This window comes from Hyperoodon ampullatus, assembly GCF_949752795.1.
Source record: "Hyperoodon ampullatus genome assembly, chromosome: 10".
Lineage (NCBI taxonomy): Eukaryota > Metazoa > Chordata > Mammalia > Artiodactyla > Ziphiidae > Hyperoodon > Hyperoodon ampullatus.
The window spans coordinates 85,055,565-85,068,618 of NC_136923.1; the positions used below are offsets into that span (position 1 = coordinate 85,055,565).

The following is a 13,054-nucleotide window of genomic DNA, read 5'->3' on the forward strand; positions in this document are numbered from 1 at the left end:
TTTGAAATTTATGGCAGACACCAAGCCACAAATCCAAGAAGCTCAGAGAACATCAAACAGGATAAATACTAAAAAGAAAAATAATCAACAAGAACAACCACCCAGACATACATATTTAAATTGCAGAAAACTAAGACAAAGAGAACATCTTGAATGAAGCTAGAGGAAAGAATCACCTACAGAGGAACAAGGATAAGAATTATGGAAGACTTCTTATCAGACACCACTCAAACATGAAGAGAGAAATGAATTCTTTAAAGTATTGAAAGAAAAAAAAAAAGGACACCTGCCAAACTAGAATTCTGTATCCAATGAAATTACCTCAGAAGTCAAAGAGAATAAAGATATTTTCAAGCAAAGAAAAACTGAGGGAGCTATATTAATTTCAGACAGAGCAGAATTTATACCAAGGAAGATTATCAGAGATCAAGAGGACACTGTCTAATGATAAAGGGGTCAATTCTCCAAGAAGACATAATAATCCTAACCATGTAAGTCTCTAGCAACAATCCTAAACATGTATGTCTCTAACAAAGCAGCAAAATACAGAAGGCTAAAACTGCTAGAACTAAAAGGAGAAAAGACAAATATAAAATTGGTAACTGTTTTCTATTTGTTACATCTGTTCTTTGTTACCTTTCTTTTTTCCACTCCTTTTCTTGCCTTATCTTGGTATAACTGAGCATTTTATATGATTCAATTTTATTTCTTCTCTTGATGTATCATTTATACTTTAAAAAACTGTTTTAGTAGTTGCCCTAGGGTTTACAATATACATTTTTTAATAATAGAAATCCACCATCAAATAACACTTTACTGCTTCATGTGTAGTGCAGGCACTTTATAACAGAGTATTCTTAATTCCTCTCTCCCATCTTTTGTGACACTGCTGCTATTCATTTCCCTTATCCATATGATATAAATACCCAATACAGAATTACATTATTGCTTTAAACAAGTATGTATCTTTTGCATCAATTCAAAATAAAATAATTTACACCTTCATTTATTCTTTCTTCATGCTCTTCTTTTTTAAATGTAGATCCAAGTTTCTGAACTATATAATTTTCCTTCTGCATAAAGAACTTTTGCTGGTTTTACCAAAACTTCTTCTGGTTTTATATCTAATAAATCTTTGCCTAGCCCAAAGTAAAAGTATCTGTTATGTTTTCTTCTAGAAGTTTTATAATTTCAGGTTTTACATTTAAATATGATTCATTTTTTTCAATTTTTGTATATGTTGTGTTGAAGATCCTTTTTTACATATGTGTATACACTGTTCTGGCATCATTTGTTGAAAAGACTTCTTTCTCCACTGAATTGTCTTTTAAGTTTGGCAAAAAATCAATAGTTATAGGAATAATGCTACCTACCTGATTTTAAGACTTTGTTATAAAGCTACAGTAATCAAGACAGTGTGTTATTAGCATAAAGACAGAAAAATAATCATTGAAATAGAACAGAGTGTCCAGAAATAGACTCACACACATATGAACTACTGATTTTTTTCATGATCCACAAAAGAACAAACAAACAAAATTGGACTTCACCAAAATTAAAAAAACACTGTTAAAAGACTGAAAAGACAAACCAGAGACAGTGGTAATTTTTTGAAAATCATATCTAGTAAAGGAAGTTAATAAAAACTCAATAATAAATGAAACAAACAATGCAGCACAAAAATGGAGAAAAGATGTGAATAGACACTTCATCAAAGATGATACATGGATGGCAAATACATGAAAATATGCTCCACCTCATTAGTCATTAGACATAAACTAAACCCACAAAGGTATATGACTACACACCAATTCAAATGGCCAAAATTATAAAGATTGGACATAAGTGTTGTAAGAATGTGGAGGAACTGGAAGTCTCCTACACTGCTGGTGATAATTCACAATGGTACAACCAGTTTAAGCATACAGCTATCGTATGATCCAGCCATTCCACTGCTCCTAAAGAGAAATGAAAACATGTGTCCATATAGAGATGTATATATAGATTCTCATTGTAGCTTTATTTGTAATAGCCAAAAATTGGAAACAACCAACATGTTCATCAATAGGTGAATGAATGCACAAACTATGGCCCATCCATAAAATGGAGTACTGCTTAGTACTAAAAAGGGATAGGGGGCTTCCCTGGTGGTGCAGTGGTTGAGAGTCCGCCTGCCGATGCAGGGGACGCGGGTTTGTGCCCCGGTCCAGGAGGATCCCACAAGCCGCGGAGCGGCTGGGCCCGTGAGCCGTGGCCGCTGAGCCTGCGCGTCTGGAGCCTGTGCTCCGCAATGGGAGAAAGGCCACAACAGTGAGAGGCCCACGTACCGAAAAAAGAAAAAATGGGCAGAGGATCTGAATAGACATTTTTCCAGAAAAGACGTACAAATTGTCAACAGGCACATGAGAGGGTGCCCAACATCATCAGGGAAATGCAAATCAAACCCACAAGGTATCACCTCATACCTGTCAACATGGATATTATCAAAAAGACAAGAAATATCAAGTGTTGACTAAGATGTGGAGAGAAGGGAACCCTAGTGCACTGATGGTATAATGTAAATTAGTGCAGTCACTATGGAAAACAATATGAAGGTTCTTCAAAAACTTAAAAATTAAATTACCATATCCAGCAATTCTAGTTCCAGGTATTTATCCTAAGAAAATAAAAACACTAACTTGAAAAAATATCTACACCCCCATGTTCATTGCAGCATTATTTACAACAGCCTAAGGATCCATCCAAGGATGAATGGATAATGCAAATGCACTGTATATATACAATGGAATATTATTCAGTCATAAAAAGTAAGAAATCTTGCCATTTGTGACAACATGAATGGACCTTGAGTGTATTATGCTAAGTGAAATAAATCAGACTAAGAAAGACAAATACTATACGGTCTTGTTTATGTGTGGAATCTAAACAAACAAATGAAACTGAGCTCCTGGTTACAGAGAATAGGCTCCTCGTTGCCAGTAGCAGGGGGTCGGGGGAGGGTGGTGTTGGGCAAAATGGGTAAAGACAGTTAAAAAGTGCAGAACTTCCAGCTATAAAATAAGTTATGGGGGGACCTCCCTGGTGGTCCAGTGGTTAAGACTTTGCCTTCCAATGAGAGGGTGTGGTTTCAATCCCTGGTTGGGGAGCTAAGATCCCATGTGGCTGGTGGCCAAAAAAACAAAACAGAAGCAGTGTTGTAACAAATTCAATAAAAACTTTTTAAAAATGGTCCACATCAAAATAAATCTTTAAAAAAATTGTTATGGGGGTGTAGCATATAGCATGGTGACTATAGTCAATGATACTGTATTGTATAGTTGAAAGTTGCTAAGAGAGTAGATCTTAAAAGTTTTCATGACAACTATATATATGGTGATGAATGTTAACTAGACTTGTGATCATTTCTCAATATAGACAAATATCAAATCATTATGTTGTACACCTGAAACTAATATAATATGCCAATTATATTTAAAATTTTTTTAAAAAGCAAATATTAAACATCTATGCTGTGACAGGTATGGGTGGTACAAATGATGCCCTTGACTGCAAAGACTTTTCGTTATAGTTGAGGGTACCAATGATAAAATGTAATTACACACAGATAATGATGTTATTAGGAATAAAGAAGTCCCATAATAGAGGATATTAGGCAGAGGGCAGCTATTTTACATGGGGTAAGCTGGAAGACCAGTTTTCCCATATTCCTGAACATCATAGAAAATCATCTGCAGAGTGGCTAGATGTGTCTCCTTTTTCCTTTCAGAACCCTGTGTATAACTGGAGCACTGAAATCCAGGGAATCATGTTAAGTTCCATCTTCTACGGTGTACTCATCAGCCAAATTCCTGCTGGATATTTATCTGGAATATACTCCTTAAAGAGAATGGTTGGTTCTGCATTGTTCCACAGCTCTCTGTTTACTCTGCTCATCCCATTGGCAGCTGAATTTGGAGAAGCTTTGGTCATCATATGCCGAGTAATCCAGGGACTATTCCAGGTATTAAGATAATACAAAAACTGAACCAAGAATTTAAATTCACAGAAAGTGTCAGAGATCCAACTTTCTAATCATTCTTCTTTCAGGGGATAGCATTAACAACTCAGCAAGTAGTATGGATCAAGTGGGCTCCTCCCTTGGAACAAGTCCGACTTACCTCTCTGAGTTTATCAGGTAATGATTAGGGGCCTAGAATGTTTAATCTTGTCATCTCATTGTAGCATGTGCTGCCCTAGAGCCGTAAGAAACGTGTATGTTTTGAACTGTCAAGGGCTTTGCAAACCATCCTCACTTTAAAGATATGGAAATTGTCTGGGATGGAGAAGAGACTTGCTTATCTCAAACAACAGAGAAAAGAGAGAAAAGCAAATATTTTATTATTTTCTTCTGTTCGGTGTTACATGTTATACAAATATTTCACTATAAATTGTTCACTGCTACCATGAGACTACATTATTTCTACTTCCAGATGCCTGCATTCATTGGGGGTGTTCTTTGTGCCTTCTGATTAGGACTTCTACTAGGACCCTGTGTTGTCCTACTTATAACAGGATTCATCTGTGACTCCCTGGGATGGCCTTTGGTCTTTTATATTTTTGGTGAGTCTCTTTCTATAAAAATCCCAGTCATTATTCAGAATTTTTAAAACTTAAAAATAAAAATGGAATACCGTAGTTTATATGAAGTTAGCAATGTTAAAAATCATAAATCCCATTGAAGAAAAAAGATCAGTCAACATTCATGAATTTCTTATTATAAGCAAGACATCATGCTCAGAACTATACATGCATTACTGTATATAATTTCACAGTTCTACAACATCGATGCTACAGATACATATCCCTTACATGAAACTCTTGGGGAAAGGGATGATCAGAATAGATCAAAGATTATATGAGTATACTATTTATACTTAACATCCCAAGCAAAATTTAGAGCATCATCTCATAATCAAACACATTAATTTCTGAAGTGAAACATTAAATTCTCATAAATTGGAATAAATGAAAAACTATAAAGGATTGGGGTTTCTAAATAAGTTAGAAAATCACTTTTGGCTTTCAAATCTTGGTCTCAGATTTGTGGATAAGGGACTGTGGATGGGTGCTACTGTGCTTGTTTGATATGTAAGGAAAAGTACAGAGACTTAATTCAGAAAGATCTACTACAAAGTGATTCTTTCAAATGGCAAATAAAGATGTGGCAGAATCAAATGGATAGAGCAGTAATCAGGTGCTAGCAAAATGGAAGCTAATACCATCCCCAGGTCCAAAAGGGCAAGCAAGGGTGTAGTCGATGGGAATCTACTAGGAGAGAGTCCTATAGAAATGGCTGCTTTGAGAGGACCCATGACTTTTCATAAAAGAGCTATAGACTGATGCAATGCTAGGAAAGATGATAACTAGAGAAAAAGACACCCTAATTTCATTCAGCTCTCTCTCATCTTCTGCTCAAGCTTTCTGCTTCCTAAATCTATCTGGAAAGCAGAGAACATAGGGGCCGGTTGATATTCATTCAAGTCAGCCATCTGTGGCCAAAGCAGGGTAAAGAAGGGCGGAGAGTGGATCTAGAGGGACAAACAGGGAACCCCCAATACCCACAGTGAGCAAATGGCAGAGGCATGTCTTCCATCCTCATAATTTCATTGTTCTTCATCACTGCATTAGTCATCAGTAGTAAGTAATGGTCAGTATAGTGATATTACACAAACCCCATGTCAGGAAAGGGCTGGAAGACTTGGAACTGTCTAACCTGGTGAAATGAAAACTTGAGCAGGCATGCCTTGCAGGACTCTCATGTAAGAGAAATGCATACCTGCTCTGCATTACAAAACTAAAACTAATACACTGGAAATTATAGGGAGGTGAAGTTTCAGCTCCATGTAAGAAAAACTTTTCAATAATTAACGCTGCCCAACATTGCTGATCAAAATTTGGGTGAGCTCCAATATTCATGGTGTATTCATATTTCAACGTCATATACATGTATACAGCAACATTTGTCATTTGTAATTCTCATGGGTGGCTCTATGAAGCGCAAAGAAAGGGACTGTGCATTATACTATGATAACAGCTTTACCGTGAATTGCCCCATCTGCTTTTTCTTATCACTTAGAATAGGGGAAGAGTGCCATCACTTAGATGGCAGCAGTATAGGGATTTAGGTGTTACCTCCACAACTCTTACAATGAGTCATACAGTGCCCATAGATGTGAAATAACCTGCCCAAGTTAGTGGCAGATGCAAACTAAAACCAGGATGTTTTGTGGTTCAATTTGAATGCTCTTCTCAATAAAGTTAAATAAATCTAATCAATACTATTTTAAAGAACAAAATAATACCTGCTTTTAAGCAACTGTTAATTGCTGGGGAAAATTACCATACAGAACAATTTGAACCATACACTCACGTTTGTACTTAAAAGGGCCTGACTGTCCTGCCATGTTTCTCTCCATAAATACTATTTCAAACTTCTCAAAACTACTCTCCTCAAATCTCTAAAATGGCTCCCTTTCCCTGATGTCTCTTTCAAGTTACCTCCCTTTTAAGAGTCAAAATTATTGAACAACCTGTCTACACCCACTGCCCCCATTTCCTAGCCACCCACTGTCTCCTCAACTTATATCTGACTAAGTGTCTGATCCATTCTACTATCAAGAGAGCCCTTGCCAAGATCACTTATGGCTTCCATCAGAGCTAGAGCTGCTCTGAAGCCCAGGCAGGAGGGGCCTTGCCTTGGATTCTACATTGTAGTGAGCCCATTCTGGACCCCCTCCAGCCAAGCCTTCTTCATAGGGTAGAAGTCTATGGCATCAAAATTAGAGGCTCATCAGAGCCCATGACCTTCCTTCTAATGATCACTCCCAGAATTTTTTGCTCATATACAACCAAGGCTTTTTCAGAACTGGCAGGACTCTTCCCCACATTCACTGAATTGAGGCTGGGCCGGGAGGTGACAGGTAAAACTATTTACAGAGAATGTAAATGGAGCATGATGGGGAAGCCAAGAATTTCTATACAGAGCCATTCAAAACCCCTAGTCGTGTGGGACTGGATCTGGGTGGGAACAGAAGAGGTCAAGTCCCAGATCAGTGACCAGGGATTTGTGACCAGTGGAATCTAAGAATTCTAAATTTAAACCCTTCTCCCCGGGTCATTTTCTTTCCTCTGGCTTCTTTCAAAATTTTCTCTCTTTTATTTTCTGCAGTTTGAATATGATATGCCTACATGTAAATTGATTGATTGATTGATTGATATTCATCCTTTTTGTGTTCTCTGAGCTTCCTCTATCTGTGGTTTTGTGTCTATCATTACTTTGGGGAAATTCTCAGTAATTATTGCTTCAAATATTTCTTCTGTTCCTTTCTCTTCTCTTTCTGATATTCCCATTACACGTATACTACACTATTGTAATTGTCCCACAATTCTTGGATATTCTGTTCTTTTTTATTCTTTTACTCTATTTGCAATTCAGGTTTCGAAGTTTCTATGGACATTTCTTGAAGCTCAGTGATTTTTCCTCGACCGTGTCTAGTCTCTTAATGAGCTCGTTAAAGGCATTCTTCACTTCTGTTACAGTGTTTTTGATTTCTAGCATTTTCTTTTGAATCCTTATTAGCGTTTCCATCTCTCTACTTACATTACTCATGTTTTTGTATGTTGTCTGCTTTTTCCATAAGCATTTTAATCATAGTTGTTTTAAATTCTAGATCTGATCATTCCAACACCTCTGCTGTGTCTCAGTCTGGATCTGATGCTTGCTCTGTCTCTTCAAACTACATTTTTTGTCTGTTAGCGTGCCTCATGTTTTTCTTGTTGAAAGCTAACAAGATATACCAGGTAAAAGGAACTGAAAAAAATAGCCCTTTAGTGTGAGGTTTTATGTTTCTCTGGCTAGGGGTTAGGCTGTGCTTACTGTGTGCTATAGTTATAAGTTTCAGAGGCTACAGCTTCCTCTGGTGTCTTTGTTTTTGTCTTTCCTTGTCCTTGAGTTTCTCTAGAGACTTCTTAAATGTGCAGTTCTTCTAGGTGGATTCCCAATAACGTGCAGAACACTTTTGATGTGGTGGTAAGGTGTGTACATGGGGAGACAGTGTTCTATAGTCCTGTGATTAGGTATCAGTATTTTAGTGAGCCTCTGCCCCAAACTTGACCTTCACAAGTCCTTCTCAGTTTTTTTTTTTCCCCTCCTTAAGTGAGACAGGAGGAAGGGGCTGGAATTGGATATTTCCCTTCCCTTAAGTTGGTTAGGCTCTGGCAAAACAGTTTCCCTTTGAGCAGTTTTTGTTAAGAACAGAATGCTCTAGACATAATTCAAAATAGCTACTTTTCCCTTCCTCTCCTGGAAGGATGGAGGGATTTTTCTTTTATATTCACTGTGAGAACCTGGTAGGTGTTCTGGAGGTAAAACTCACAGAAGTGTGAGGGGTCTTCTTAAGACTGGGCCCCCTATCCCCAGACTTTTCATCTCTCAAACTTGTCTACACTGAACCTAAAGCAAGCCATCAATTGCTAGGTTTTTCTACCCTAGAACTGACTGGTTCCAATGGAGTTTTCTGTTTCTGGGCTTCTGTTCTGGGAAATTGTAATTCTCTGTATCTGCCTGTCTGTCTCTCTAGAGACAGGAAGGCAGTGGTTTGCCCTGTGACCTCAATTCTCTGATGGATCAAAGAAGAGTTATTGAATTTTAGTTTGTTCAGCATTTTCCTTGTTGTAAGGATGGGAGTGATAACTTCTAAACTCCTTATATGCCTCCCAAATGCTGGCCAAGCTCCATGACCATAAATCAAGTGTAAGATTTTCAGTCCACATTTGACCTGAACTCTCAATCATATTCAACAATACCATTCTTTCCCTCATGCCTTTGCCTCTGACTCCATGCACTGAACCTCAGTGACTGGACATTTCCTTCTCATCTCAGTCTCTCTGACCCTGTTCTTCTTGCAATGGACTTCATCCTTCTGGCCATTCCCTCTCAGTCTCCTTTGCAGACTTCCCCTCTTCTACTTGCCATTAACTGTTGTCTTTCTTCAAAGCTTCTCTCCAGCCTCCTCCTCTAGGGCTATTTTCCCTCCCTAGACAATATAATCCATGCTTCAGTGTCAGTTACCACTTACTAATCATGTGTCCCTGGGTAAGCAAGCAGATCGTTCTGAGCATCAGTTTTCTTATTTTGAAAAAGAGCTAATAGTATCAAATGTATTTTCTGAGGGTTAAGTACAATAATATAGAGAAATATATGTATTGCATGTGTATTTATTAGGTGCTCACTTTTCTTCATTTACATTTTGCCTTGGGTTTGGGCTCTCAGGTCACAGAATGTGGTGGAAATGGTATATTGTCAAAGTATTCTTTTAATGTTGTCTTAAAGTGTGTTGTAAACATCTGAGATCTTACAGTGGCTCCAGGTTTCCACATGGTCTGATCTCATTACCTCTCATACTCATTGATTTCCACCCTCACCTTTCTCCCTGCCCAGTGACACTGGCCTCATAACTCTGGGCTTTGGTACTTATTTCTCCCTCTGCCTGGAGTGTCTGTGCCCCATCCACATCCTAGCCTTCCCTGAACATGGTACTCCTTCCTTCCTCCCCCCATAACTCTTCTCCATAGCTCTTTTCGCTGACATTTACTACCTTTTATTTAACTACTTTTCATTATCTTTGTCTCATCCATTAGAAACTAAAGTCTGTGAAGGCAGGGCTTTGTCTGTTTTATTCACTGTTGTATTCCCAGGACCTAGAATGGTTCATGGTACATAATGGACATTTAACCAATATTTGTCAGATGAATGAATGCAATTCTGGAAGCCTGACTACTGAGTACTACATACTCCCTGTTCTAACAGAGGATTCCTTATGATCAGATCATTAGTATAAAAAACTGAAAAACAACAAATAATTTGACAAACTCTTATGGGACTTGGACAATCCCTAAGGCCTAGTCTGCATCTTAGGAGCATAGCTAAGGCCTAGCTCTCAAAACCGGGTGATTGGGGCTCCCCTGGTGGCGCGGTGGTTGAGAATCTGCCTGCTAATGCAGGGGACGCAGGTTCGAGCCCTGGTCTGGGAGGATCCCACATGCCGCGGAGCAACTAGTCCTGTGAACCACAACTACTGTGGGTCTGGAGCCTGTGCTCTGCAACAAGAGAGGCCGCGATAGTGAGAGGCCTGCGCACCGCGATGAAGAGTGGCCCCCGCTTGCCACAACTAGAGAAAGCCCTCGCACAGAAATGAAGGCCCAACACAACAAAAATAAATTAATTAATAAACTCCTACCCCCAACATCTTTAAAATAAGATTGATTTAAAAGTAAGATTTAACTTTAAAAAACAAACAAACAAGCAAAAAATACTGGGTGATTATCAAGCCCTGTGTGGGCTCAGCTATGCCATACTCTCACAGTAGAACACATTAGGAATCTGTAGAGATGATGACCTAAGAGCAGGGAGGCCCAGCTGTCTTGAGTGGAGAAAAATAGAGGCTAGGAGATCAGGAGAGGCCAGAGGGTTTACCACCATTTCTGTAAAATTCATTCTGTCGAGAGAGGCAGCTATGGATACAGAGAAAACTATCAAAATGTGAGCTTTGTTGCAAAGTTCCAAAAAAGAAAAGAGGAGGTCTAGGTTCTCAGACAAATAATGAAAAATGCCAGTTTGGAAAAGAAACTCACTATAGACAGAAGCAATTCCAATTCTAACTTGTCCTGTTCCAATAGGTGTTTGTGGTTGTGCCTTAAGTCTTCTCTGGTTCGTTCTGTTTTATGAGGACCCAAAGGACCACCCGTGTATAAGCAAAAGTGAGAAGGAATACATCACGTCCGCCCTCACCCAGCAGGTAAAACACGCATGCTCCACTTTGGTATCTCCCAGATTCTGTGCCAAATAAAATGTGCTCCATCTTGTCCTAATGTGCTAACGATTAATGGGTTCCTTTCCAGGTCAGTTCAAGTGCACCATCTCTGCCCATCAAGGCTATGCTTAAGTCTCCTCCACTCTGGGTCATTTCCCTCTGTAATTTTGCTTTTTTCTGGGCAAATAGCTTCCTGAGTCTGTATACACCAATGTTTATCAACTCCAAGTTTCATATTAATGTAAAAGAGGTAAGTACACCTTCTGTTCTTCACTTTATGAAGGACTTTGCACCCATTTCCTTTTCTCCCATGACTCTAGTCCTAGGTCTTGCCCACCCCTATCATACTTAGCTGATGTTCTTTACCTGGAGATGTCACTGTTTCCAATTATTAGGTCAACATTGCCCAGAACAAAAGGTGTACACATGGTGTCTAGCATTCCCACAACAATACACACTCACCCACATTCCCACAGATTCCCTATCTCCCATTCCCTGTATAATCACCCTTATGTATTCCTTAAGGCTCAACACCATTGTTCCCTGCAGGGTCGGATCCTTTCCTGAAAGTCAGTTGGCCAGGCTCTACCACCCTTTCCAGCTCATACCAATCCTCTCCCCTGGGGAAAGGCAAAGAGTCCTGGGTTGTGAACCCATGACTCACAGCTTTCTCTGAAAGGACTGGAACTTTCATTGGTTGTCTGACTTGGAGAATTACTGATGTCTGGAACCTTCTGTTGTTTGATGCCATAGTAACCAGAAAAGACTCTAGAAATGGAGTCTGGGCTTGCCATTTTGAGACATTCTATAATGAACTTCCAGTAACCCAGCCTAGTGACCAGTGTAACAGTGAGGTCACTTAAGCTCTCTAAGATTCAATTTTATCTTCCATGAGATCATGGATTTGCTGCAAGGATTAACAGCAGCTGGTCCACAATAAGCACCATATACATGTTTTCAATTGTTATCTCTATCATTTTCCCCACAGACAGCATTTCCTATTCCCAACATAGTTTTCCTCTCTACCATCTAGGACTTTCAGGTCCCAACAGAAAATTAGGCAGATTGTGATGACTGTTTCTGACGTCAAAATGATTTTTCTCTTTCTCTTGGGTAGTGTGTCCCCAGAAGTAACTCTGGGATTGTACGTTGATGGTTTTCTATATGACAATACAAATTTTTAGATACTGAATTTCAGTGTAGGGATTATCCTGTTCCTCATACTCACTCACAATAACATTCCCTCCTCAGAATGGGCTGCTGTCTTCCCTCCCCCATTTGTTTGCCTGGATTTTTGCTATCCTAGCAGGTCATATGGCAGACGTCTTCCTGTCCAGGAATATTCTCAGCCTACTCACCATCCGGAAACTCTTCACCTTGCTAGGTAAGAAAAAGCCAGGACATTCAAGCACTTTGGGGTATTTCACCCCCTTCTTTGGGATGCACCTGACTGTGTTGTCTGAATCACTCCCCAGGACTTCTCCTGCCTGCCCTCTTCAGCCTGTGCCTGCTTTACCTGAGTTCCAGCTTCCATGGCACTATGATTTTCCTGATACTTGCTAATGCAACAGGAAGCTTTTGTATGGGTGGAATATTAATAAATGTCTTGGATATTGCTCCCAGGTAAGGTTTTAAAAATCTCTTTCTTTCTTGTATCCAAGTTCTCAAAGTTTTAAGATTTCAAGTATTTTGGAACTGATGGTCAGCAGGTCAAAAGTTCTGAAGAAGCATCTATATAGGTCAGACATATAACTTAAATAATATTTATATACCAAATGATATATGCAAATGTATGCAACTCTCACATGTGTATGAAGAAGTATAGTCCAGTGATCAGGAGAACAGATTCTAGAGTCAGACTATTGGGTTTCATGACCATTTTCCTCAAACAAAATACTTACTTTCTCAACACCTGTTTCTCACCTATAAAATGGGAGTAATAAGAAAATGCTTACCTCATAAAGTTATCCTCACAAGAGGATTAAACAAGTTAATATAGTCAAGTACATAGAATAGTGCCTGGAACATAGCAAACATGTATAAGGGTTAACTGATCCATTAAAATTGTTATTATACCATGTTTATATATTATTACTCATGAAGAAAAGCCATCAGTTAGTAATATTTATTTTGTAACTAAGGAAACTGAGTTTCAGATACTTAATTGTCAGCCTAAGATCTCATCACTGGCTTGGAAATTAGGT

General features: G+C 38.8%; 1 protein-coding gene across 1 annotated transcript in view; it reads left to right on the plus strand.

Annotated features, from left to right (window-relative positions):
• SLC17A1 (solute carrier family 17 member 1) overlaps window positions 1-13,054 on the plus strand; it is a gene marked incomplete at both ends in the record, with an annotated part of 61,392 nt that overhangs the window by 32,682 nt on the left and 15,656 nt on the right. Inside the window, 7 exons of the mRNA XM_079712686.1 lie at window positions 3,767-4,000; window positions 4,087-4,174; window positions 4,513-4,599; window positions 10,717-10,835; window positions 10,939-11,100; window positions 12,102-12,234; window positions 12,326-12,473. Of these exons, the coding sequence (XP_079568812.1) occupies window positions 3,767-4,000; window positions 4,087-4,174; window positions 4,513-4,599; window positions 10,717-10,835; window positions 10,939-11,100; window positions 12,102-12,234; window positions 12,326-12,473 (971 nt within the window). The remainder of the gene's footprint in view (window positions 1-3,766; window positions 4,001-4,086; window positions 4,175-4,512; window positions 4,600-10,716; window positions 10,836-10,938; window positions 11,101-12,101; window positions 12,235-12,325; window positions 12,474-13,054) is intronic.